Source organism: Corvus cornix, chromosome Z, assembly GCF_000738735.6.
Source record: "Corvus cornix cornix isolate S_Up_H32 chromosome Z, ASM73873v5, whole genome shotgun sequence".
Taxonomy (NCBI): domain Eukaryota; kingdom Metazoa; phylum Chordata; class Aves; order Passeriformes; family Corvidae; genus Corvus; species Corvus cornix.
In genome coordinates this window covers 69,091,486-69,118,356 of record NC_046357.1, presented here as the reverse complement: position 1 = coordinate 69,118,356, position 26,871 = coordinate 69,091,486, and the positions used below count along the sequence as shown (strand labels likewise).

The window sequence follows — 26,871 nt, the reverse complement described above, 5'->3', positions numbered from 1 at the left end:
TAGCTCAGAGATGCAATTGCAAAATCTAGCTCTCAGAGACAGCTGGGAATTTGTGACAGTCCCTGAAGGACTTTGCATCCATAAACCAATGACTGGATTACACTGATCCATAAATGCATTTTTCTCCTATCTCTGGCTAATGCAATACAAATAATCTTCCTGCTGTTAACTGTTTCTGAAGCCATACACAAGACAACATAAAGGACATGGCATATATTCAAACAGAAAGGTCAACAGGTCATTTGCTCTTTATGCTAGCAAAAGAACTTCAATATCTGCAGTGTTGCAGAAAGAACTAAATGCAGAAATATTCCCTAATTAAAGTTCTGTGTTCAGAAAATTTTGGTAAAATGTAATGATTCATTCAGACCACAGAGGGGATTGGTGACAAAGTCTGGCCTAGAACAGGAAAGCTCAACTCATGAACAAGCTGTGGGGATAAAGCTGCCGGTTTATCAGCAGTTTCCTGCTCCATAAGAAGCCAGGAACCCTCATGGTGATGTTGCTTCCTCAGCACTGTACCCTCTGTCAGCCTGGCTCAGAACCCTTGGTGCCTTGTCACATCCCGTCTCCTTTCTTGACTGCCTGGCAGCCACGGAGAGGAGCTTTCCCTGGCTTCTGCTCTACTGGAAGGCTGGGAAAGTGTTGCTGCCCTGCATGGAGTGAGTGAGATCCACAGCAGCAGCAAGGGGCTCTGGGGCACAGTGCTGGGCAGGAGCAGAGCTGTGAGTTGGGACCCATGACACTGAGAAGCAGCTTCTGATGGATAACCATGCCCTGCAAACAACAGACGAGCCATGGGGCTATGTCTGTGTGAGTAAATTGGACTTGCCCAGGTCAGCTCTCTAGTGATGAGGCTGATGGACACAGGACAACTCATGCCTGTGCCATTAAACCTTCCTGCCCTCAGGAAGCCACAGCTGCATCCAGGGAACCTGAGGAGATGGGCATCATTCACACTGAACTTTTTTAAAGCCACCAGTCACAGGTGAGGAGCATTTCCATGATGGCCAGAGTGACCTGACCGTCCAGCAGTGCTCCTGGTACAGCTCTTGCTACCAGAAGTGCAGCCGCAGAAATTAATGTCGTGTCCTGCAAAATACAGTGCCTAGTCAAGGCAATGTCTAATGAACAAACTCTTCATTGTTACTTTCGAGACGATCATGAAGGCATTTGGACTTTGGACTTTTTCAAACTTCTGCAGGGTCATTAAAAAGTAATTTTGCATTAGCTACAACCATTTTGTTTGCTATTAAAGATTTCCAGGTGTATTTGTTCCCTAATCAGGAAGCACATCCTTGCTTTGTTTCTCTTCAGGAAAATTATTTTTTTTCTATTTTCTAGCTTTCTCATTGACCTCAATATTTGAACGTCTTTGAAAGACTCAAGCAAGGTGATTAACATTCACTACATTTCTCTCCAAGGAAAGGATATGAAGAACTTTGCTTTGTGTATAAACATTACTTTTCTACCTATTTTAGAGAAAAAAATACCCATCCCTTATAGCAGAGTTTAGTTTATATTGCTTCAGAGACCATCACCCACATAATGTGGTCCAGAGAGGTGACCAGAGATTAAAACAACTGCACAAGGACAGCATTTTAGTCCTTCAAAAGTAGGAACTGAGATGCTGATCTTGATTCAAGGAGAAGCCAAAGCAAGGCACCTGGGACAAGTTAACTGTGCGCACTGGGAGTTACTAAGAATATTCTTCCAGCTTTCTCTAAGAGTTGGTATTTTGAAAACACCAAAGGCTGTAGCAGTTTGCAATAGGGTCCATGATGAAAGCATGAGATTATGAAATTTTCACTCCAGAAGCCTTTATAATTTCATAGCAGCTGGAAATGCCCAATAATCCTCCTTGTAAAATCTTTCATTTTAAGAGTTCTAAGGTTTATTTATACACAAACACCTTTCATCAGCTATATACAGAAAGACCTGCCCAAATATTGAAGAGGAAACAGTTCAGCTTGCTGGTCTTGTTGATTTTTGCCCCCAAATAAATCTGAAACATAATGAATTAGTAAAACTTTATAAAGCTGAAACACTTAGATTTACCTTATATAATCCTGACAGCCTTTACAAAAACCCACCCCTAAACACAAATAAAAGGATTTTTGCCTCAGTGTCTTTTTAGCAGATGTCTAGATGCAGCTGTTATATAGACCTTTATTTCCATACTACCTTACTCCAGCTTGTTAAAGTATCTCCAGTCAAGCAACCACAGCCACAAGGGTGTGATTTAGCCAATTTATTCCTGTTAATCTGAGCCTAATGCAGACAAAGATCCAGAGGAACATCTGATCAACTTTTTGACAGGTTTTCAGCAGCTCAGGTAATCTACAATGATTGCATTTGTGGAAAATACATGCAAGGAGCCTAGCACAGGGAGGTGTTTTTGTAAAACAAGATTTGGAAATATAAGACCCCATAAAATATGAGTCACAAAATTTGACCATGTACCTACCCTGTTTAGATTGGCAAAGCACAGCTGCTATCACAAAGAATTATTTGGTTTTTCAGTGGTGCCAATCTATGGTAGATTCCACATGCTCAAGCTTGGAGCATCTCCCGGAGTGTCTGTGGTTTGAAAAAATGGTTTCACAACTCTGTTTCTAAGTGTACCAGAGCTTCAAACAAAAATCCCAGTCACCTATACTGCCAATATTGCAGGTTACTAAGGGGGAAAGCTGTAAGAAAAACTACAGGAGGCAAGTTAAGATTGCTTTAAATAGTTTTATTGTAATGGACTCTTTAAATGGATCGGCTTTAAAGTGACTCTCTGTTAATATGGGGTTTCAGAAATAAGCAGCATAAACCCTCACCTGCTTTAAAATACAACTCTTAATGTTTACAAGATCAGATGTCATCATATTCGTTCCATGCATGCTCTTAGCATTGTCATTTTGCAATGCATTATTTTGTTAGGAAACATTGCTTTACCAAGAGGGTGGTCAAACACTGGAACAGGCTTCCTGGGCAGACAATCGATGCCCCAAGCCTGTCAGTGTTTGAGGCATTTGGATGATGTCCTTTGTTGCTCAGCCCTGTCTGACAGTTGGACTAGATGGTCACTACAGGTCCCTTCCAACAGAAACCGTGTATCCTATCCTATCCTATCCTATCCTATCCTATCCTATCCTATCCTAATTATTTATTAGATGTTAACAGTCCTGTTTCTTTCCTTGCTCAAGACCACATGACCTGAAGAAAGCTTGCTTTGGGCTTCTGTTTTCATATAACCATCATGTATGTGACCTGTTGCTTTTCTTGATTTTGCTCCTGTCAACACCACAGTTTATGAAGCATCAGCAAGGCCATATTTATCTTGAGAATCTGGGTGGACATCACTGAGCTCATGAGGAACCAAGCTGAGAGCCTGAAAAAATTAACTTTTTTATTACTCTTAGTAGGACAATTTTCTCATTTAAAAGGGATTATAGCTTGTTTTCATAGAATCAAACAGTATCTTGGGTTGGAACAGAACTTAAAGATCACTTGGTTCCAACACCTCTGACACTGGCAGGGACAGCTTTCACCAGACCAGGTTGCTCAGAACTCCAACCTGGCCTTAATGCCCCCTCGATGGGGCATCCACAGCTGCTCTGGCCAACCTGTTCTAGTGCCTCACCACCCTCACAATAAAGAATTTCTTCCTCATATCTAATCTAAACGGACTCTCCTTCAGTTATAAACTATTTCCCTTGACTTGTCACTGCATGATCTTGCAAAAGTTCTTCATCTTTTTTGGGGGCTCCCTTCAGGTACTGGAAGGCCAGAACTACCTCATCCTGAAGCCTTCTCTTCTTCTGGTTGAGCAATCCCAATTCTCTCAGTGTTTCCTCAAAGCAGACGTGCTCCATCCCTCTAATCACCCTGGTGGCCTCCTCTGGACTTGCTCCAACAGGTCCATTTCCATCCTTTGATGGGGAGTGTGAGAGACCGAAATGTTAAAGGTTAATGACTCAATCAATCAGCCACTGGCAAAAACAGCAGGTGATTTTATGGGGGCAGATTTGCACCCCCAAAATGATGGGGAAGAGGAGAGTTTTTGGGTGTGTGGTGGCAAAACCTCTGATCTGCCTAAGAACAGCCCAGGTACAGAGCGGGTGAGCCAATGGGGGATGATCACCAGTGGAGAATGGCCACAACAAATCAACCTTTGTTTGGCAGCAAGCTGGGTTTTGGGCCACATAACGGTGAAAGCTGACAAGAAGCAGATCTGGTGAGGTGGGATAAACTTTTTATCGTGCCCATGTCCTCCCTTGCACAACTGGCTCAGGTGTAAAACTCCCACCTGGGGTACCAGGACATTCATATGTAAGCCTGAAGATACTCGTCCCATCTGATGGGGCATAACTGGCTCAACTACACAGTTTTGGTGTTTTTAAGAGAAATACACTTTGTCCCTGTTCAAAGATTACTAGAATATGCTAGTACTACACAGAGCACCTGTTAAGAAGGAAAGTATGCCAGTTTGGATTTGGCATTTCACGAAATTTCCCATTAATCTGTGAGCCTGGGCAAAGAGACTTTGAACCTGCATGGGAAACATCACAATAGCCATTCTCCCTGGTGAGCCAAATTGCATGAGAGCACTCCCCTCCACAAAGCCTTGAGGTGGTGAGAGATGGGTAGAAAGACCACCAGATGAACTATTTGAGTTTGTTTTAAGCCTTAATAACACCTGGATTTAAAGAGTGAATGACTGAAAGTAAACATTATCTGTCTTTCTCCTACAACCACCTACCACTTAATTAAGAAAGCACTTAAGAGTTTGTCTTAGCCCTTTCTGCAGGTTGAACAAGCCCATCCTAGAAATGTTTCTGATAAGACAAGTGCTGAGCCACAGGTTACCCTACCTTAACCATAAAGAATTTGAAGGAAAAAAGGACTTTTTTTTCTAGTAAAGTAGGCCTTTTGGAACCTAGAGAATCCAGCAGCTGCCTGTGACGTTTTGAATTCACTCTAAGTTTTGCATATGAGAAAACAGGGGTAATTTTTATTTTTACAAGAGGCAGTGGCTTTTGTTTTCCACCAGAATGGTATTTCCCCCACACGACATGTCAAAGATGAAAGAGTGTGCAGTATTATCTATTCCTCTAAAGCTACTTTGTAAACGGATTTATTATAAGGAAATTAAGGAGTTATCTGTGTCAACAGTGCTATTAGAAAAACATATTTCCATCTAGAGTTCTTATACCACATAAAACTAAAATTAATTAGTCACGCTGAGATCTATTGATTAGTGTTGATAAAACTGAGAGATGAATAGTCAGTAAAAGGCAAAACTACTGGAAGAGACTTAAGTGACAGAAAAGAAAAGAGATTACCAACCAGACCCATAATATTTTAAAAATCCGTAGAGTTATATTTTAGATTGAAAAAGATCTCTGGGTGTCATCTAATTAAACTCTGTCAGTCACAGCAGGGCCAGTTTACTAAGGATCATGTCCAGGTGAGTTCTACCTATTCAACAATGGAGATTTGAGACTCTCTGTTAGTACAGTCTAAGTACAGTTAGCAGCACAGATAAACAGAAAACATCCCATCTTTCTTATTTTATTAAAGTTTATTGCAAGATCAAAGGTCTCACAAAAAAATAGAAACTTACAAATTGTGTGAATAGTTTTAATGCACTCATAAAGAGACATTAAAAGAAAATTGACTAAGATTCTGTACTATATCTGCAATATAATTCACTGGCTTTATTCTTAAAATATTGTTGCCATTTTGGAGTAAATAGAAAGCATAGCATTACACATGTTCACAAGTATTTACCACTTATTTTAAACAAAATCTTTGCGATATATTTTTTTTCCAGAGAAATTAGTTCATCCCCATTTTGAAAAGTCTAATAAGAAAACATTCAACATCCTCACTGGAAGTAATGTGAGCTGATGTTTCTGTTGTAAAAAATTATGCTATGGAAATCAACAAACAGCTTTACAGAGTTATACAGCCATACTAAACAAGCTTCTATGTTATGCTGCATTAGGCCTTCTGGATTAGCAAAACATTTTGACAATAAAGGCAACTTTTCAGCTGAAGCTTAAGCATTTTATAGTTTGGATTAAAATGCTGTAACCTTTGAAAAACAAATATCCAGTGTTACACACCTGACAACATTCTTAACCAAATGGTAATACTCTAAAGGTTAAGGCAGCTCCAAATTGAAGCTGCAATGTTTGTATTTTCACAATTCCCTGCTCAAATTTAACTCCTTAGAATGCAGTGTGACAGAGAGTGAGAGAGAGGCTGCTTGGTACTTGGTTACTGTTCAGGGTTAAACCTTAACAGTCTCACAAAGAAAATCAATCATTTTATGTGTTTAATTTGGATATTTTCTTGCCCACACTGTATTAAGAAGCATCTGATCCTACAAAATGGTACTCGCGATGGGACTCATGTTTAGATGGCATTCTCAAGGTAAGCACTATTTGCATTGTGAGATCCATTCTAAAATAAAACCACACAGGAAATGAAAGGGATCCTGTTACTGATTTATACCCATTCATCTGACTGTTCCAATTCATCAACAGAACAGCATAGTCAGAGGAGGCAAGTTCACTTAAATAAAAATTAAAGTTTTTCAGCCAAATAAAATAATAATTTTTCAGCAAAATAAAATGATTTCTGATAGTTGGTGTACTCAGCTATTCTTTGTCTTCATGAAGTATAGCTGGTTATCATTGTTAGGCTAAGCACTGTTACTCATTATTAAAATGTCAAGGTGGAAAGATTTAAAAATCACTACAGCTTCTAATATTTAAAAAAAAAAGAAAGATGATAAGAAAATGGTAAATAACTGTAGATTTTCTTATTACTCTGTATCTTAAAACCTCTGGGGTAGATTTAGTAAATAAAAAGCATCAAGTTTAGTTCCCAGTTTCGACACAGGCCTCTGTTGATCAACTGCACTGGTGCTAGCACTGAGTTACCATTTACAGATCAAAGGAAACACACATGACCAAGGCAAAGTAAACAGAGGAAAACAAGCTTAACATCTATAACTCAAACTATCCAGAGAACTAGTAGGAATCCACTTCAAGAAATTTGCCAAAGGCTTTTATAACTTTTATGCAAACAAAACCACAACGCATTTCTAAAGTTTTGCTTCAATATTTGTACTTAGTTGTACAGTACATTAAAGTCAGTGTACAGCTTTTGCCATTTTACTGTAACCTCTGTAAACTCACAACTATATTGCATCGTATGAAAGGTTATAAACCCTTCTGCAATCCCCATTAGATCTACTGAATGCAGCAGAGTGGAACATGTTGGTACAGAAGGTTAGGAGCCAGAAGACATATTGGGTGTCCAGCCCATTTGATAAGCCCGCTCCAGTGTTCTCTTGCAATCCTGTAGCACAGTACTGAAGGTTATATGTGGATATTGCTGTACCAGCTGCTCCACTGTGGCCTCGTTCACCTGCAACACAAGAAAAGAACCTGTGATATGCAGAAAGTGAATGAAGAGGGTAACATTAGGCAAGCTAAAAAAATGGACAAACTTTGGACTCCTGGGTGGGCTTGCAGGATGGGGTTCCTTACTGTTGCTGTAGGTTTGGGTCCATTTATCACAAAATAAATATACAGAATGTAATGTCTGTTAGAGAATGAAAAAAAAAAAAACCAAAGTAAAACCCCATGCTTTGATTTTACTGTAAAGGAAGAAGTTTTACCATCCTGGTTTAACAGAGTGCTGCCCAGAGCAACAGATTTCTACCTTCAAACAGAAGCTATTTACTCAAATTTCAGACATAAGTTTAAAAATGTGAGATATTTTTGGCTTTGGAAAATGAAAACGGATTACATCTATTAATTAATTTATGGCACAGTTATGGAGACATTTACACATACTAAGTAGTAACTCCACAATTAACTTCACTGAAATGAACTTGCACTGTATGGTTGCTATCAACAGGCTTGCAATGAAAAGTACTAGATAATATGACCAAACATGGGGAAAAAAATACAAATTATTCTATGTTGCAGGTAGATCAATTACTCCTATATGTCCCTTCTTCCAAAAGGTAAAAGTCCTGCATGTCTTCACATACATCACTGGCAGAAGATCTTATTTTAGCCTTCTGTTGTGAGGATAACTCCGCAGAGTTGGGATCAATAATTAAAAACATACAAGATTGTTGGGTCTGGCATGTCCCTCTTAAACCTGAGACATCAAAGTTAGCCCCTTTATTCTTCATAAGACAAGGCAACCAGACAAGGCCAGCTAAACCTAACACCTTTACAATTGCAGTGCTGTGAGAGGATTAATTTGTCAATTATTTTAAAGATGATTGCAGTTCATATCACAGAGGTAAACAGCTTTCTTCAGCCTTTACACAAATAAAAGATTAACCTAAGAACCATGACTTCTAGTTGGCTCTCTTTGAAATCTTTGCTGAACAGATGGGCATTTTAAAATGCATTGATACTACAGTTACTGAACCACCTACATCAGTAGGATGTACAACTGACGGCATTGTTTGCTTTTTTTTTATCCACAGTGCTCCACATTCAAGGCCAAAACTAAAAAGCCAGGCTGAAATGTTTACTACCATTACAAAGATCTGTCTTGCGAATAATATTTTAAAGCACGGTAACCACAGTATCTAATAATATTTTTGCCCATAAAAGATAACAAGGAGAGCTTCTTTCTGAACAGTGATTGCACCCAATGACAAGGATAAATGAAAGGTTTAATATCCAGTTCTTCTACTTTGATAATAGATACACTCAATCTTCATTGGAAGTTTCATCTAGCTGAGACTGACTTGGATAGAAAACTGGTTTAACTTCACAGCACAAACTGTACTGCTCTTGCAAATTGCTATGTTACAGTAACATCTTCCAGCGCTGAAAAACAAGAAGTGACTTTTAATAAATCAAAATGAAATCAGAGATAGCACAAGTCCCCCATAATATTTGATATTTACAGCTGAATACATACTTGCAAACTGTAAGCTACAATTCACAGAAATATTGCTTGGAAGGGAAGAATCCCTAAAGTAGCAGTAATTTGCTACTTTATGCCTATTCAAAAAATAGTCAAAAGTCTCTTTTCATCAGAGTTATGCTGCAGAGACCCATCGCACAATCTCTCATGCTACCAGAAACTTATCTCAATGGTTAACTCACCCACAACAAAGATGCTTACAACAGACAGCTGCTCATTTTGCTCTTTCTCAATGGGAAACTTGAAGAAGATGCATTATTTATCTACTAGATAGCTGCAAATATTACTAGTAAATAGAAGTTATGAATTTACCTGTTGTGCATTATTTGTTAGAATAGCACGGATATTATGGCTTTAGAGCCAATGTCATATGCATACTCTCTGTTATAAGAAACAAGCAAGGTGAATTCAATGTAAAGATGATGTGCACACACAGGAAGGTACTGAATGATCTCCATATCCTGGTGTATTGGACTCAGGACATGTATAGTCTAGCTAGGTATAAGCTGATGTATTTACTACCAGGCTAACTTAAGCATGGCCCATGACACTCAAGAAGGCAGATGATGTTACAATGGTATCTTTTAGCTTTAAAACCTGTGAAGAAATCTATGGTAAACCACCTCGCACTAACTGTTTGTCCTAATTTTTTTCTAATACAATTATTACTAGATAAAATGATAGTTAATAAAATTGTTGCTATTTGCTATTAGTACTTTACTAAACAGAAGAAAGGAGCTTTTGGCATCAAGTGCCAAATACAGTTACAAAATAAACAGGAATATGAAGAAGGCAGATAAAACTATTGCAGAAGTGCCACTGCCAAAAACAGCTGTTTTATGACCAAAGCCTGAAGAGTAGAAGCTTTTCTCCATTTTTTACTGGAGCATTAAGTAAATAATTTAAATTATTAGTTTGATCCTAGACAATAAGCTCTGTTATAACTTGTTAAACAGCAAAGTAATGACAAATCCTATGTATCTATTTGGAACCGTAACATTCACAGAAATAAATTACTTTGAAAAACTGAGTTTACTCTCACGATAAAGGAAAAAATTATCTTACAAAGCTTCATGATAAATGATTGAATATATGTAACTTTAAGTTAAATATAAGTATTTTTAATCCTAAGAGAGTAAACAGCAAAGAGTTAAAAACTATGCCCTATTAAATTCAATGTAAGATTACACAACAAAAGAGGGAGAAAAAGGATCTTATTTGGCAGTGGCAAACCAACCCGGATCTAGAGATGAGAAAAAAATTATTCCCTATCAGAAGATTTTGATACCTTTTCTTTACCACGAGAAAAGTCAGGTCAGACACTAAAACAGTGAAAAACTTTTAGTATTTAAAACTCTCCATAGTGTTGGCACTATCTGACAAATATAAAGAAGAGAAATAAAATTTTATTCTTTGTTAACGAATGTGAAAAGTAATATCTAAGTCAACTTTGTTAGTATCCTTGTCATCATTTCCCTAGTGGCGGGATTAAGATGAAAAGAAGTCTTATGCCCAGCCATTAGAACACAAGCTTCTGTCTCTTTGTTAAGATCAGGCTGGCTGGTGATAAAACGAAAGTACTGAATGTCATTCCCAAAATAAGTTCATTACACAAACAGCAATTTTCCCTTCTGAGCTTAAACATTCTTCTTCAATGAATGAAAACTAAAAATCTCCACATCTTAATATGCTGTAAAATGCTATATTTTTCTTTCAGAGAACTTTCATTAATCTTCATCTTTTGAGTTGTCAGAAGAAAGACTATCTGCAGATAAACTACTTAGATTATCTAATACATAATCGTTCATTTGAATCTGAATAGCTCTTCAATTATATTTTAACACATAATGAAAGAATGCACCCCTTATCATTAAGAATGAAAATAATAGGTTTGTGCACACCCTGGTCATCAAACAAAAAAAAGAAAATAACAACAAAGACTGGTTTGAAACTTATTTTTTCTTTCTGAAATAAAAATTTATCCCAGGCCAAAGAACTGATTAAAAAACCAAAACAAAGGAGAAGATGGGTTACAGAAACTGGCAAGACCAAGTGGTATCATCTCTCTTTAACTCAATTAGAGCAGTTACTTAGAGGTCATAATTTTGAATACTTCTTGCTTAAAGACACCTGAACACATAATGCCTATTTCCTAGCAGAATATACTTGACTTTGTGAAGAATGTTATCTGGGGTAGGACCTCCTTAATTTCTTCTTTGTCTAATGACAGTGTGGTTGTACAGAGAGGATTTAAATATTATCAGTGCTAGAGAATATTTCTCATGTGATAATTAGGAGTTCATCTTGGAAAGAAGAACAAGAATACCCTTCACGTGAAATGGAACGCAGGCAAAAGGGTTTTGTGAGTGCCTCTTTGGAGAACTTTCATTTCACTCTGCTATGTACACACATGTACACACACAGCTATGTGGCTGAAATACAGAGAAAAATGGGAAATCAGTGCTCAACACTATACTCTCCTTTAGGTAAAATGATTTGCCCGTAACAGAAAGCCTGAAAACCCCCACCAATCTGTAAATATTTTTCCCAGAATAAAGTAACCAACACTTCTGAGCTGATTTTTTCAGGCTCAGAGTAAAGTGAAAGCTACTCACATTAAAATATTCATTCATACTTTGATCTAGCATGCCATATTTACTCATTTAGTCTGATTGCCAGTATTTACTGATTTGGTACACCATTCATCTGACACAGAACATCTTCAGAAATTTCTGTTATGCCACCCTTCCACAAGTTTTCATGAAAAATTCAAACTGCAAGAAAAAAATACTTATTAGGTAATTTTATTTTTTTTTCCTTTTAAATGTGCTGTGTCATTTGGTTCTAGTGATAATTCCAGCATTGTTTTCTTTGATTTTTAGATTCTAAAATTAGGGATTTCTGAAGATATAAAATTATTTCAAAGGGCTACGATATTTTTTTTTAAACTTTTTTTTTTTTTTTTTTTTTTTTTTTTTAATGTTCCTACAGCAGATCTTATTAAATTCAAAGGAGTCAAGTTTTCCTAATCCTGTTAAGGTAAATTAGAGATTACATTTGAAACCATCAGCCAAACTAGCTACTTCTTTTTAATGAGACTGATAGCTTCATTCACAGCTCAGGAACAGAAACAGAGGTTCGAGGTGCTTTTCCTAAACAGGACTTCCCTAGTTACTTTTCCTTAGCTTGTCTTTAGTTGATACCATGCCCTGGAAATCTTCTCTGGGAATGGATACTCTTTCACTAAATTGTCAAGAATTGCAAGATTTCCTACTGATCTCCAAAACTTCTCCTATGGGTGCATCAAGGTCAGTCTTAGAAGGCAGTTCTGACTCTAAAGCTATTAAAATGTGCCAAGAATGTCTGTGTTATCTAGAGCAATACTGAAAAGGAAGAGTAGAGTCATCACCTGAGCTGTAAGTTTTATGCAGCTCTACATAGTGAATGAGTATTCAGCATTAATCTAAAGAGTTTGAATGGTCTTGTTCAACAGCAAAACCTAAAACCCTTCACATCTTAGTGACTTCAGTTTAATGACCAACTCACTTGATAATTGAAAAGAAAAAGTTATCGCCACTCCAAGTTAATAACTGAAACCAATAAGCAGTTATATAAATAAAAAAGCTAAAGTTTGTAAAACTGGATTATTGCAAAGGTGCATCATTAGAACTTCATTCAAAAGCCTGCTTATGTCCCTCAGACCACCATTCAGGGATGATGGCTGAAATAATTTCTGCATAGTATCTAACCTAGCCCTTGGAAGGGACGGACATTGGCTGGCTGATTTCTGAGGCCGGTTGGTATCTCCAGTTACATAACTTTATAGGCCAGTCATTAATAAAAAATAACAAACCAATTTAAAATACTCTGAGTCAGCAACATCTGCACAGAAAGGCATTAACAACACATAGAACTGCTAGCTTAATCTTAGAAATCTAGTACTTGCTAAGAATTTTAGGGAAATCTTAGCAGGTGAGAGGTAACATTCAGACCAAAACATTTTCAGGGCTGCCATACAGATAGTTGGGCTAGATAATGGCACAAGTATTATCATTACATTTCTACATATAAAGAACCACAAAATCAACTTCACACAAAAGAAATGCAAATGGATTTGTCCCCAAAAGGCTTTCTGTTACAGCGGGGATTACTGTAACATGCATATATCAAACCAGGAGGCCGTGGAAAAGAAATATATATGGACAGACAGATTCTTGATAGCTGTTTCAGAGATGTTTATTTCTCCAGCTGCATGGCCGGGGCTCTGCCCAGGAACTGTCCCAGTCACGGGACCAAGGGTCCTTCTGCCCGCGCAGGGAACACAAACCAACCCATGGGAACGAGGCTGAGCAGGGACAGGGAAACCTCATGCCTCCCCCCCAGGGCCCCTCTCCCAGGACTACATGGCAGGGGGAGGAGACCCCAACAGCTTTCTTATAATAAAATTGACATTTTTGCTTATGGAGTGGTATTGCAGCATTAGCGGTACTGAATTGTGTGTGCTTCTGTCTCAGTACACTTAGAGCAGTATTGCACGAAAGCCAAATTTGTATGCAATGGTCAAAGAAATTACTTTATAGTCATTGTGTGTATCCATAATGATGGATTTGGAAAACATTTTATCTTCCAATTTCTCTAATGGTTTACAACAAAATCCAAAATATACACACTTGGAGTCATAAGCAAAACATTTTCACACAATCTTTCTCTTCTCTAAGTTGTACTTTGCTTCCTCAAGTGAGTGTCTTATAAAAAGTGCACTCTGTTTGATTTTTTTTCTGCTAATAGTTGAATGAATTATATTCTCAGGTGGCCCAATTATAACTGTTGCCTGTAGCCATAACAAAATTAAAGATTTCTGGAAATGTTTTGTGTGAAGTGCACTTGATCAGCTAAGGCAGACATATTCCACAGAGTTTCAGTGACTGCCCTTATGCCCAGGGGCAGAACCTTTGTTTAGGACTTTAATAAAATAACAGCACTACCAATATTAGCACAATATCCTATAGTCCAAATAAAGTCCCTTACGACTTGAGAAAAGAATGTATTTTGACTTAGAGGATGCTGTTATTAAAAAAAAAAAAAGAAAACCACACATGCACACACATACAAACACTGTATTTGTAGGTTCATAAATAATGAAACTGCCAAGTTTAGTCTGATGTGCTATTATTAGCATGACATTTGACAACTTGTGTTAAACCTTAACAAATAATTACCCATTTATATTTGTAAAGGGGAAGGAGTAGGTAAACAGAAATATCTGCTATCTTTTCTGCCATGTGAATTGAAATAAATGGAATACACAAATCTTCTCATATTCCATGGTAGCACTTCTGGAAGGATTTTACGAAAGTGTAGCAAGGTTGCTTGCTGGAGTATATCTACTTTACAGTTCTTGCTTAAATCTCACCTGAAAGGAATGAAATTCATTGTTGTGGTTGTTTTCTCATGTGAATGCTATTGCCTCAAACTGCCAGTCTGCTGCAAACTACCAACACCCATTTCAGATCTCTGTGAGGATGCACAGTTTTCTAGCACAGCCATTATTTCAGGGCTTTCTGTCCTAATCATTGTTGCCACACATTACTGAATATTGAAGCTGTGTAAGTAATAAAGGTTTCACTCTCAATTCTCTTTTGTGAAGGTTTATTTTTCTATTAAAACAGAGAAACCATTCTAAAGGAGCCTTTCAGTTTGGCTGGTTATTTGGTTTACTAATTCTGCTCATTTCATCAAACTTCTAGACCCCACCTACAGAATATTTCCAGGTAAAAATATTACCAGTACTATACACATTTCAAAAACTTTATTCTTTTAAAAATTGCAGTGAATAAAGACCCAGATGCAGTGAAATGACAGTGGTAATTTATATAGTGATAAATTTTCTTTCAGATTACTTTCTGCCTGTTGAATTAATAACACTGAATATTTTCCTTCCTATTTGACTACATTAACAATAATTTGAGCACATTACTGTAATACCTGTCAAAATGACGGCACGTAAAACTAATGGAGAAATCTTTCTCAAAAGTTGCCAGCTGGCAAAAATAACTGGAAGTTCCAGGGAGCAATGCTTCTAAAAAAATTTCTCCCTTATTTTTTCTTTTTAATTCATAAAAATGCTGACTAGTTCACATTGTACTCTTCCTTAATAGTTGGCCTTGTCATGATTTTGAATTGTTGATCAGCACCTGAGGGCCCATCTTTCTATTACAGAATGACATGGTCAAGTAGATGCTTTTTAAAAACAAGGACAGTTTCATTAACTCTGGAGGATTCCATCTGCAGCCCATTGCCATGGAACTGTTGCAGAGCTATCAGTGTGGACGATAAAAATCTTTTAGCAAAGAAACAGTTAAACTAGAAGAGCAAATTCTTCAGCTTGTATAAAAATCCTTTTTTTTTTTTTTTTTTTTATTTTAGCAGATGCTTTCGTTTACACACATAATGGATCTGTTATCCTAGTTAGCAAGGGGGAAAAAGCCAAAAGTAGTATTGTTCAGACTTTTAAAATTGTTGTATTGAAAACCAAAGTGAAATAAATGCTATTCTTCTTTTGTTGTGGGATAGCTGTGGTTTCCTTCTAATGGGATTCGCAGATTTCATGAATCTAAAATCTTCATTATTCATAGAGAGATGTATCAATTGCAGCTCCTACATTATACACATAAAACTTTAAAAAATACGGCAATTCCTTTTTAATATGCCGCAATGTAACTTGAACAAATTATAGTAATTTAACAGAAAAAAAGGGCTACAGAATTTTTCTTAAAGGGAAGGATTGGATATTTTCATTCCTCTTCAAATCACAAAACCATAATTTCAAATCTCAAAATGAACCCCATGGAATATAAAAGAAGAAATGGTAGCAATTTGGCAGGTTTTCTGATCAGGCTAATGATAGTTAGCATTTTCTGAAAGTGGAAGGCAAATTGCTGTGATAAGTATATTAAAACAAGCCATGGCTCTGTATTCTCACTATTCTGACATTGATTAGGAACAGTTTAGCTCAAAAGTATATTTGAAATTGCAAGATGTATCTCTAGAACCGAGGATATTGGCTCCTTTTCACTTACCTTCAGTTGCAGACTAGCTGCGTAAATTAAAAGCTTGTGAGTGACAGGTAAAAATGTTTCTCCTAAACAACAGGAGCTGTATTCCTGTTATGCTAATGATTTGCAGTCTTCACTGAATATGTATTTACAAATATTTCTAAAACAGGTTTTGAAGAAGGACAAAGTGATAAATTATATTAAAAGTCCACATATTGTCTAAAAATCCTGTTCTTACTTAAGATGCAAATGATTTGTTAACTGACCATTTTTATTTTTAGGAATCTTTCTTCCTCTCTCTGATAACATAAAATAGTTTGTCTTTTTGTCAGTTGTACTGACCATCAATTTCTGTGCTCTAATATCCCAGTAAAACTAGAATAGGAAATATGTGCTACAATTCATCTGAGAAAGTAATCTGGAATAAGCTACAGGCTTTCAGAAGTATTTTCATGGAAAGAAACCATGTCTTTTTTGAGAAATTCATCTCAAAAGATAGAAAAAAGCAAGGCAAAAAAAAAAAAGAAGAAAGCAAGGAATAAGGGCCAACATGATTTATTAACTAAGTTGTGTATCCTTTCACAGCCAACTTTGTTGGACTCTCTTCATTTCATTCACACATAGTGGTGAATATTGAATTTTGTGGCCTCTGTTTTTCAGTGTCATTTTTCTGCCTATTTTCCCAAGAAATGTCTCCTGCATTTACGTGGAACACTGCTGATAACCATTACAAATGGCACCACAGTTAGAGGAAAAGGATCTTGAAATATGAAAATTTTGCATGAGAAAAGTTGCAGGAAGATTATTGTGACACATTGCTCAACCAGTCAAGCTATCACCCAGAAAAAAAAAATCAAATTTTTAGCCTCTATTTCCTAGTTGATACCCAGCCATTTTCCCCAAGGGTGAAGATTGCAAGCTGCCGTTATTTAAAGCTGTTTCACTTCCTGTGAGAGCACAAGAAAGAAGTGATATAAAGACATCTTTCAAATGAGTTCTAGCAATACTTAATATAGAGAACATCACCCTCTTCCTCCATTTTTTAAAAATATGAAATACAAACTATATCAAAATAATTAATTAACTAGAACAAGTAAGATCTAGATCACTTTAGGGGTAGGAATGTACAATACACTATGTTCAGAAAAAAGAGCTTGAAACGTGCATTTAAATCCGTTATTTTGATGTAGGCATCATTTTATGCCCTTAGGATGCAAGTAAAGCTCTTAGGAATTCTGATGTCAGCGTTTGTGGGAGGAAAGAAAGTATCCTGTAACTGCCCACACCTTTCTCAAGGTACTTAAAGCAATTAAAGGAAAGGTTCAATTATCCTTTAAAATATCCCCTTTCCTAAGCTGTGATAAAAAATACAGAGCTACAATTAAAATTTGGTTAGAAGAACAAATAGTCATGTTCTCTTTCTGCAATGGGGAGCTAAGCTGAGGTGAATTGAATATAACCCTTATTATGCTTTTCTTGGTGTTTACCGGGGTGACAAACCCAGAGCTGCCATGCCCCTGAGCACAACCTTGGGCTGCAGCCCCCAGCAGCACAGCACTCCTCTGTGCAGAGGGACAGGGAGTTTGTGGTTCCACCCTGCTCCCACAGCACTGGGAAGAGGTGACACGAAGGAACAAAGCCTGGCTTGCTGCCACTGGGAGAGAAGCACAGCACAAACACAGGCAGCGACACTGGAATGCAAAACAGAAATGCCCTCCCTTTCATGCCTTTTCCAATTACAAACCTCTAAAATGTCCTGCTTAGTCCTTAAATAACTACTGATTTTATCTGTTACTGCTTTCAAAAGAAATGGAGACTCAGAATGGCAACTTTTTTTTTTATGGAACACATGACTTGTGCAGTCCTGAGTGCTGCCTGGTGCCTGCACAGACCCACACATACCCATGTACACAAAAATTTATTTGCACAGTTGATACCCTGTCCTGCGAGAGAGATCAGAAGGGAGAAGGGGCCTGGCTGCTCCCAAGTGTTCATGTTGGTATGCAGACAAGTGGGGAATTCTGTTGCCCAGAACATAGGTGTTTGAAAACACTTAGCGTCTACTCTAGATTGCTTTCACACTTTTGGAGGTCTGGATGATAGTCTCTCAGATGTATCCCATCTGATACAGAAAAGTTCCAACTGAAATATATGCTCTCATTATGATGACCTCATGGTAAAGTCAGCATTTTTTTATGACATTTCTCAACAGAATGTCATCTATTTTAAGGCAAAGACCATATTGCTCTTGTGGTGTGCATGTTAGATGGTAGGAAAAATGATAAAAAGAAAGGTCATGGCAATAGCAGTTTGATGAAAAATGAATAATTTGATTATTTTCATGGTGTGGATCAATAATGCTCTGCATCTACTGAAACACATTGCCTGGAGGCACTTGGATAATCAATGGCATAAAACAGAGACTGCCTTTAACCAGCCTTGCAGCCTCTCTTGATCTTTCTGGGGAGGACCCTTGACGCCTCTAATTTATGTCAAGTGCATATCAAAGAAATTCCAAAGAGTCTGGCTCATAAAGAGTGTTTTAGTGGTACCCATTTGAAGTCGACTTACATATGTTCCTTATGTAACTGTGTTTAAGTACTTCCCTTCCAAATGCCTGGGAATTCTTAGAAAGGCATAAAAGCTACCTGGTACTAGCATAACAGTCAGTACCTTAGAAAAGGAAGTCTGGTTAGAAGGGAAAAATCTAACCTTCTCTTCACTGCAAACTGACAAGAGTACAAAGACAAGAATTTCGGCCAACAGGGAGTGTAAATAAACCCTTCTGCACCACCCAAGAATTCTCTTTAATGATGTGCTCGACACTGACATTTTTAATTTAATAGAGCAGCCACTGGAAAAAATTAGTTCTGCATGATATTGGGAAGAGACAGTTGAGAACACGATTTTGTTCAGTAATTTCTCTGTTCATTTGCAGTGGAAAAAGGGAGTTGGCATCTTCTAGCTGCCAAAAATCCCTTAAGTCAAGGATACTTACTTCATTCTGTCTGTGGAGCTATTCTTCCCATCAAGGCTTTGCAAACAAGAAAATAATTCCCAGTGGTAGTCCCACTACTACACTGTTTGCTGTAACAGCGTCTACTAATTTCTTAACATCTTTTAGCTACCATACTTAGAATACTTGCAGATGCACACACACACTTGCAGGCACACAGTCAACAGTTCTTTTCTATCTTCCCTGAAGCTTTCTTAAGGAATATTTATTTTTTCCTTTTAGTAGTTGACTTTCACAACACAAAAGATGTTGCATACTCCTCCGTAAAGAACCAGAAAAGTATTTACCAGCAATTAGAGGAATACATACTGTACATGTCAACAAAAACTATATATAGCTTAACTTACGAGGCAGTAAAGCCTGTTTTCAACATCAAGATCATTGATTTTCTATAGCAGTTGAAGACATGATAAAATTATTGCCCTTATTAGATCCTTGTTGATTGTTCAACATTAGCTAAATTCAGAAAATAAATACACATGCAAAAGTGGTTAGATGATTCCAGGTCAGGTCTAATTCCCAGGGTCAAGTTACCCTTTTAACATTCTCTAAGTACATAATCTTAGCACAATCCATCAAAGAGATTCACACACTCTTTTTGTCAGTTGGCTCTTATAAAACACTAATGTTTAGGAGATTAAGTGGACTCAGCTTTGATAGACAGAGCAATTCTTCCAAAGTGCTCAACCTCCTCTCAAACTGGAAACTGCCTAAGGCTGGCTTTACAAAATGCTATTTCTAACTTTACCACTGACCTGGACATTATTATTCCTTGCCATTTGAAATAGTGGGTTTTGTCACTTTCTTCTATGGTGCACTGTGAGGGATGCAAGGTAATGGTTTGGAGCATGAAGTTTTTTAGACTAAAACCTGTTCTTCCATAGAGTGTATCCAACCAAAAACCCACAAGCCTGAGAGATGCTTATGATCGGCATCACAAGCTGGACATTTTGTTGATGATGGCTGGAAAAGAAACAACCCCTTCAAATTTATGTGAAGACTTGAGGTCAGAGATTCTGGACCTCCAGTGACTTTTCTTTTAGGTATTTCTGCTGTGTTCCTGGGCCTTTTGATCTCTTTTCTAAACAGGAACATGATTTCTGAAGGCTATATACGGGGGTGAAATGGAGATAGACTGCCTGCTCCTCTTTTCTTCTAATGGTAAAGTGCTAAGACTTACACACATTCTTACTATACTCCAAGTATAAAGCGATATAGTAAGAAACCCAGTATTTTTTTCTCTTTTTAGCATTATGGTTTTATTCAAATTTTTGTCCTTCTGTTTTCAAAAACACAATATATGAGCAAGAGCACAGATATATAGAAAATCACTTAATCACTCTTGAAGTAACACTAAAGATTTTTTTTCCTTCCTCTTTAAGAAACAAAGTAGTCTGTCACAGTTATAACATGATATAACAATTACTTTTAGACAAAAAATATTCAAAACTGTCAGAGGGCAGATTTTACAAAAAACTTGTGAGCACCTCAGGCTGCAAGTGTAACCCATGGGTATACTTTGAAAGTCTACATCAGCAAACATTTACAATACTCCCTTTAGTTCTCTAGGTGCCTTTTTAGCTGCATATGTGAACACAGCACACCAGAAGAACTGCCACAGTAGTGAATACGAAACCTTTTTGTTCAGAGAAACATAAATCCTGCTGCCTCCTTCCCTCCCTCCCTCCCTCCCTCTCTCCCATACACAGGAACACTCTCACAGACACACAGAATCAGGCACCAACTCAGGCAAAGGCTCCTTACCTGATCACACCTCATCAGTCCCAAGTATCTGAGGGATTTGCTGCGCTGAGCAATCTGGGTGGCTCCACGGTCCGTGATCTCTTTGCACCATCCAACATCCACCGTCTCTATTGTCATGCTGTACCGCCCAATGGCTATCAGAGCTGGAAAGACATTAAAAGCATGAAATACACAGCTCTGGAGATGGCAACCTCCATTCCATGTACACTCTGAATAATGCTGAAATTAAGGTTTGAGACGCAGTTGTCATGCACTTTGTAAATGACATTATACTTCATAATTCTGAACTATGTAAAAGCTGTCTCTTCAAATTAGGAGTACACGCATGTGCAACCACATACGAACACACGGATAAACATATTTTTCTATTAATCAAGATAAACAGACCAACTAGCAGACAAATTCTATACAAATTCTTGTAATTATTTTTTTTCAGAAGGATCAAGGATCAATTAATGAAATTGAAATAAATATAGAATAAAACCAATTCTATCTCACTTTTCAGAGAAAATAACTGACTTCATACTATTAACACTTTTTTTCCAGGAAAATAATATTACAAACACAGCACTGAGATTAACAGGACATTTTGAGAGTCAACATAACATATGGTTTCAGAAAACCCAGCAGGAAATCTCATGTCATACATTCTATAATTATATTCTAAAATCACTTTTTTTCTCATTGTTCATGTTGGTGATGTAAGAATAATGGTATGTCTCACTTTCATGTTTTCTTCGCAAACACTTTTCCAGTAAAAAATAAAGAAAGAGTTAAAAAGGTCGTAAGGAATTAGAAGAAAAATTTGAACCTTTATAAAAGGAAAGGAAAGAGGATCTGGAAATTCTGAATGGGCTGAAAAAAGGTATGTAAGAGAAACCACAAGGGATCTGAACCGGCTGGGAAGGTTTTGTCATGACATGACAGTGACACAAAAGATAGAAATCACTGGCACCCTGGTCACCATGGACTATAGAACTTTTCAGAAATATGGACTCAGGAAGTCAAGCTGGGATTTATTAACAGAAATTTTAGCAGTTAAAATCTCAGCCTAAGAAAAAAGGCCAAGGTTTCTGGTGCAGAAGTCAGCCACCTGCATATAATCAAGGGGTAGGATATTCACAGTTTTAAACTCCAGTTATAAGGCAGCTGTTGAAAAGGAAGGCGCAGGAGTGACTTATTCCAAGTAATTCATGTATCTTTAAAGAGATAATTTTTCAGCAGCTCTGAGCTGGTCTGCTCATGCTACATTCCCAAATGTCAGGTAACAAAAAAAAAAAAAAAAAAGGGAAAAAAAAAAAAAAAAAGAAAAAGAGGAATTATGAAGAGCTGGTAGTAGCTCCTGATATACAAGATATCGATCTTAGCTCATCAGCATGTAACTGAGATCTAGAAGAAGAGAAAAAGAACCCACCTCACCTTCCAGTGGTTCTGCAAAGAACTGTATTGACAGTGTACAGCAGTAAGGGTAATTTGATTATTTATAAATATCTAGGTGGACTTGGTTAGCAAACAGAATGAGCCAAAAGAGGCCACAAACATTCTCAGAAGCTGTGGAAGGGGAAGTAGTGCATAATTTCTTTCTTGCAGCAGTTTTCCAAAATGGACAATATTAACTGAATTTTGTTACTGACATAACAATATGATAAAAGCACCTATGTAGTTTCATTATGGTTTCACTGATTTTTGTAGGACAATACCAACTTCCTGGTCTCTTTCCAGCACATCTCTTGAAAACAAGTCCTAAATTTGCAAAATATAAACATATATATATATAGCAAAAAATAACTTTTTTACTTTTTTTCTTTTTACAGACACGTTTTAAAATATCACTGTAATAAAAAGTATGGATAGCCAGAAATTTTCTGCATACATTTTACAGTAGGAAAAGCTATAGTAATTATAGAGTATTGTACCTCCACACAAAATGTTATAGACTTGAAGTAGTGCAGAAATATTGAAAGCCTTCCATTACATTAAAATAATGTAGGTTCATTTAAATTATTTTTGCCAATGTTTGTAAAGTTAAAACCATATTTTGTTATTTTCAGTGCTTTATGTAAAGCCAAAAAAGAGAAGATAATCAACACAGAATACTTTTATGGAAGTGCCATTAAAGACCATCAGAACACACTGACAAAATCTGTCCCCAGATCAGCAGACATCTCTCTGGAAAACCAAGTATTTTGACAAGAGTGTACAATGTTATACTGAAGTAATCTATAACTACGGTTCATCTATCAAACACAGAAGGTATGCCATTTGAAAACACCAGTGACTATATTTTCTGGAAATTTCCATGTGTGCAACTGCACCCTCACAAGAACACTCTGGGTTAGAGAAAATTATTCCATTCCCATCAGCATTCAGCAGTGGGAGATAAAGAAAGACCATGAGAATCAGTGAAAATGTAACAATACTTTTCCAGAACACTTGCCTCACATGAAAAATGTGAGGATTATGCCTCTGTACTCCCATAAGTTCATCTGATCGGTCTTGTAGCCCACAAAACATGACATCCATAATGTCCTGTGGCAAGGGATCCAGCAGTTCAGGATTCTCTCCTCTTTCAAAAACCACCTTCCCTTGTGGGAAATGCTTCCTGGAAACCCCAACAGACTGTATTGACTAGGTCTTCCTTTTTGCTTCCTAACTTCTTCAAAGTACTCTGATATGACTGTGAAGCACAACCTCTCTTAACAAAAGCTGTGTCAGCTTTTCCAGGATATGCTGTATTTATTCAAGTGTTCACTAACTGCATTCCATATTGTAATTAACTTGTCTTATACAGACTCCAGATTTACCAGTTAATATTTTTCTGATCTTCCCTGAAACACCTTTTTTAAATACTTCTGCAAAGCAATCCTGTGGTAGTCAGGCAGGTTTAAGTGAAGGATTACACAGTGCAGAGAGGAGCTTGGCTATTGCATCCCCAAGTTCTTTTACTGAGTACACACACTTCTCCTGCTTGTATGAGCAAAATACTTTAAGCCACAAGTTTCAGCTAAGAAAATGTTTGCATTGCTCAACAGCTTTTCTTCCTCTCTGCATTTGCCCACAATAATCAGAATACACTACGATTCTTCAAAAGCGTGGCAGTAATTTAACAAGGAAACATGCAGCAAAACACTTACAAAAGTAAGTTTGGATTCTGCAACACAATCAGCAGTGAATAGTCAGAAATGTGTTTCAACACTAATGATAGCCAAGCTTAAAAACATGGTCAGCGATCAAGGGGAAGAACCTGACACACTGAAGTAGAGAAGGATACACAAAAATCCTCCATGTAGTTCGAAGATGTTGGCTTTGCCATATGAACCTCTCTTTTTTTTGAACATTTAACAAGGCATCCAATTCTTTTTTTTCCTTTTTATACTCCCATATATTTTGGCAAAAGCAAGATATCATATTTCTTTTTCCAGTGCTAGGTTTGTGGAATGGAAATCAACTGTACAGCTCCTACTCTGCAGAAGATAAAGTGTAATGTCTCCAACTGGAATTGGAAAATCACTGCTACAGCCTTGAGCTGCATCAAGCAAAACTGTTTTCTGGTTGTAGTCATACTTTGTGGTAGCTGAGAAGTTGAAAGGACCAGGTTTGTAGCAAAGGGTAGCATCTTTTACATGACCAGCTGGAATAGCTGAGAAAACCAGACAAATTCCATCCTTAGTGCACTACCACTAAGAGCAAATTTTAATTCAACCTCACTTTATTTTAAACTGATTAAATTAAACTGACACTGGTAAATGCATCTGCTACTACAGACAGCAATATCTGTCAGAGGAAAGGTCTCTGTTCAGCTGTGCATAACCTGTGAAACCAGTGGCTGCTATGTGGGTGTTGTCATGAAGTTTAAGGTTGCTACAACAGAAAAAATAACATACATACCTTTGGTATAAGTAACTGATATTTGGCCTACTCTTAATTTAATTTGAAGTTATTTTTATGCCTGGAAACAAATACCCCAGGTTTTGCGTAATATTACCAAATTCAACTGTTTGGAAATCTGGTGTATTGAACACAATTCTGTCCAATTAAAAATATTTTTTACTGACATGCACCCACTACATTGTAGAGTGCTTCCTTAATCAATAAATCCTATTTCAATTTAACTGAAAATAAACCTCTGTGAGGCTTAACTATGTTGCTGTTTTCTTCCTAATATTACCTAACATGCAAATGTACAAGCCACTGCATTTGGTCAGCCTTCGGTGAGGACTGGACAGAAGTGCTTTTAAAAATTAATTATGATTGATATCATCCTTACACCACGGCATTATACATATGTATGCATTCACGCAAAAAACATTTTTGCATTTTTTTTTTCATTAATGTCAAAAGCACTTAAATGTGCAAAATTAGAATTTCAAATTTCCAATCTCTCTAAGGGTTTTACACAGAGAAGAAATCAATCAGTTAACCAAGGATTACCAAGCAATAGTCTTCTTACAGAACTTTCCATTATATTTTCATTTTTATATGTATACATGATGAAATACATACATAGAATTAATACTTATCTATTAATGCCTACATAAAAATATAAATAAATTATATAAAATAATAGATGGTATTATCTTCAAATTTATTATACAGCCAAAAACCATTAAGGTGGCTTTGACAGTTATCTACTAACTCCTGGGGAGCCTAACTTATAAAAAAACTTTAGAAGTTTATGAGAGTTAAAATACCAATAAGCAGACATAATAAAAATAAAATTAGCAAAGAAACGGACACATTCAGGTGCTAAAAACACTGGTGTAACAGTTCAGCTTAGTGGACTTTGAAATATTTCTCTGCTGTTGTTGGTATTATGGAGTTACTCTCATTTGCCTGAGTTATTTAAAATACGAGTGGACAAAGCTCTGGAGAGAGAAGAGAATGTTGTACAAGACAGACCAAAAAAAGGCAACTTAAACAGTCTTTTCTATCTCTTATTTATGTTGTTCTATTGAATTAGAAACAAAAGAGATAGATGAAAATCATGCAGGTAAATTATAAACATCTGAATGCACAGATGCAAACGCTTGACAATTGTAAAAATACAGCTGAATATAGACAATACATTGCCAACTGATTTTAATATATTATTATATCTACAAATGGAAACTTTAACTTACAAATGTTGGTAACATCCTCTACAGTATACAACTGGTTAAGTATTGCTTATACATAGAAAATGCTTTTCTTTACAAATGCATGCCTATAAAAACTTAAATTAGGGCAAGAGAATTTTATTCTTCAGAGCAAATCTTGATGCCATAAAAAAAAGCTCGATAATTTTGCCCACAATACTAACAGAGCTCGCTTTGCCCCTGCAATGATGATGTTGCTGGTTGTCTGCCACGCAAACTACGCAAATCCTGCAGTTTAGCTAATCTGTAATGTGCAGAGAGGCAGTACATGCCTAATTCAATTTCCACGTGTCAAAAGGTGTTTAGCTGCCGCAACCACGCACAGCAGTTGAAGAAATCACTGTTTGAGTTGTCTGCTACCTTGCTCACCCAGCAGAGGAATCATAGCCCACAATTCATACTGCTTCTGCCTCAAACGAAAGACTCACTGCATGATACAACTTTTTATGCAATTCATTTATTTCTGTTTCAAATATGTAAGGTTATTTTGATGACTAAATAAATGTTTGTTCATCATGTCCTGACATAAATCATGTATCAAGCACTGCAGCCCTAAACTACAGGTTGTGCTGGTTCCCTAGTAAAAACTAATTCTGCTCAGGTTTTTGCACATCCAGCTGACAGGTAGCATGACATGGTTTTTAATTCCTTTATAATCAAGACCTCTCATAACAGCTACATTTCAGTGCCACCAGGAAATAGCAAAGCAAGAGAGACAGAATTTGTACAAGAACTGGACTTCTATCAGGAAACTCATCCAATTCCATTTACAGTCATGCACTTAAGTACATTCCTGGTTTTCATTGCAGTTCCCTTGAAATTAAAGTAAAAACATAAATAGAGGACATAGCCCTGAACTTCACTGTTCTCACAATCAAATGCCAATCTTTATTCCCTAACTAAATTCCCATACAGTACATCCACGTAGTAGACATATAGG

General features: G+C 37.0%; 1 protein-coding gene across 1 annotated transcript in view; it reads right to left on the bottom strand.

The window, feature by feature from the left end:
* Positions 1–5,546: 5,546 nt before the first annotated feature.
* Positions 5,547–26,871, bottom strand: part of FBXL17 (F-box and leucine rich repeat protein 17) — a 276,492-nt gene continuing 255,167 nt past the window's right edge. The window contains exons 8-9 of the mRNA XM_039567060.1: positions 20,797–20,939; positions 5,547–7,431 (exon numbers count right to left, since the gene is read on the bottom strand). Of these exons, the coding sequence (XP_039422994.1) occupies positions 7,294–7,431; positions 20,797–20,939 (281 nt within the window). The 3' untranslated portion in view covers positions 5,547–7,293. The remainder of the gene's footprint in view (positions 7,432–20,796; positions 20,940–26,871) is intronic.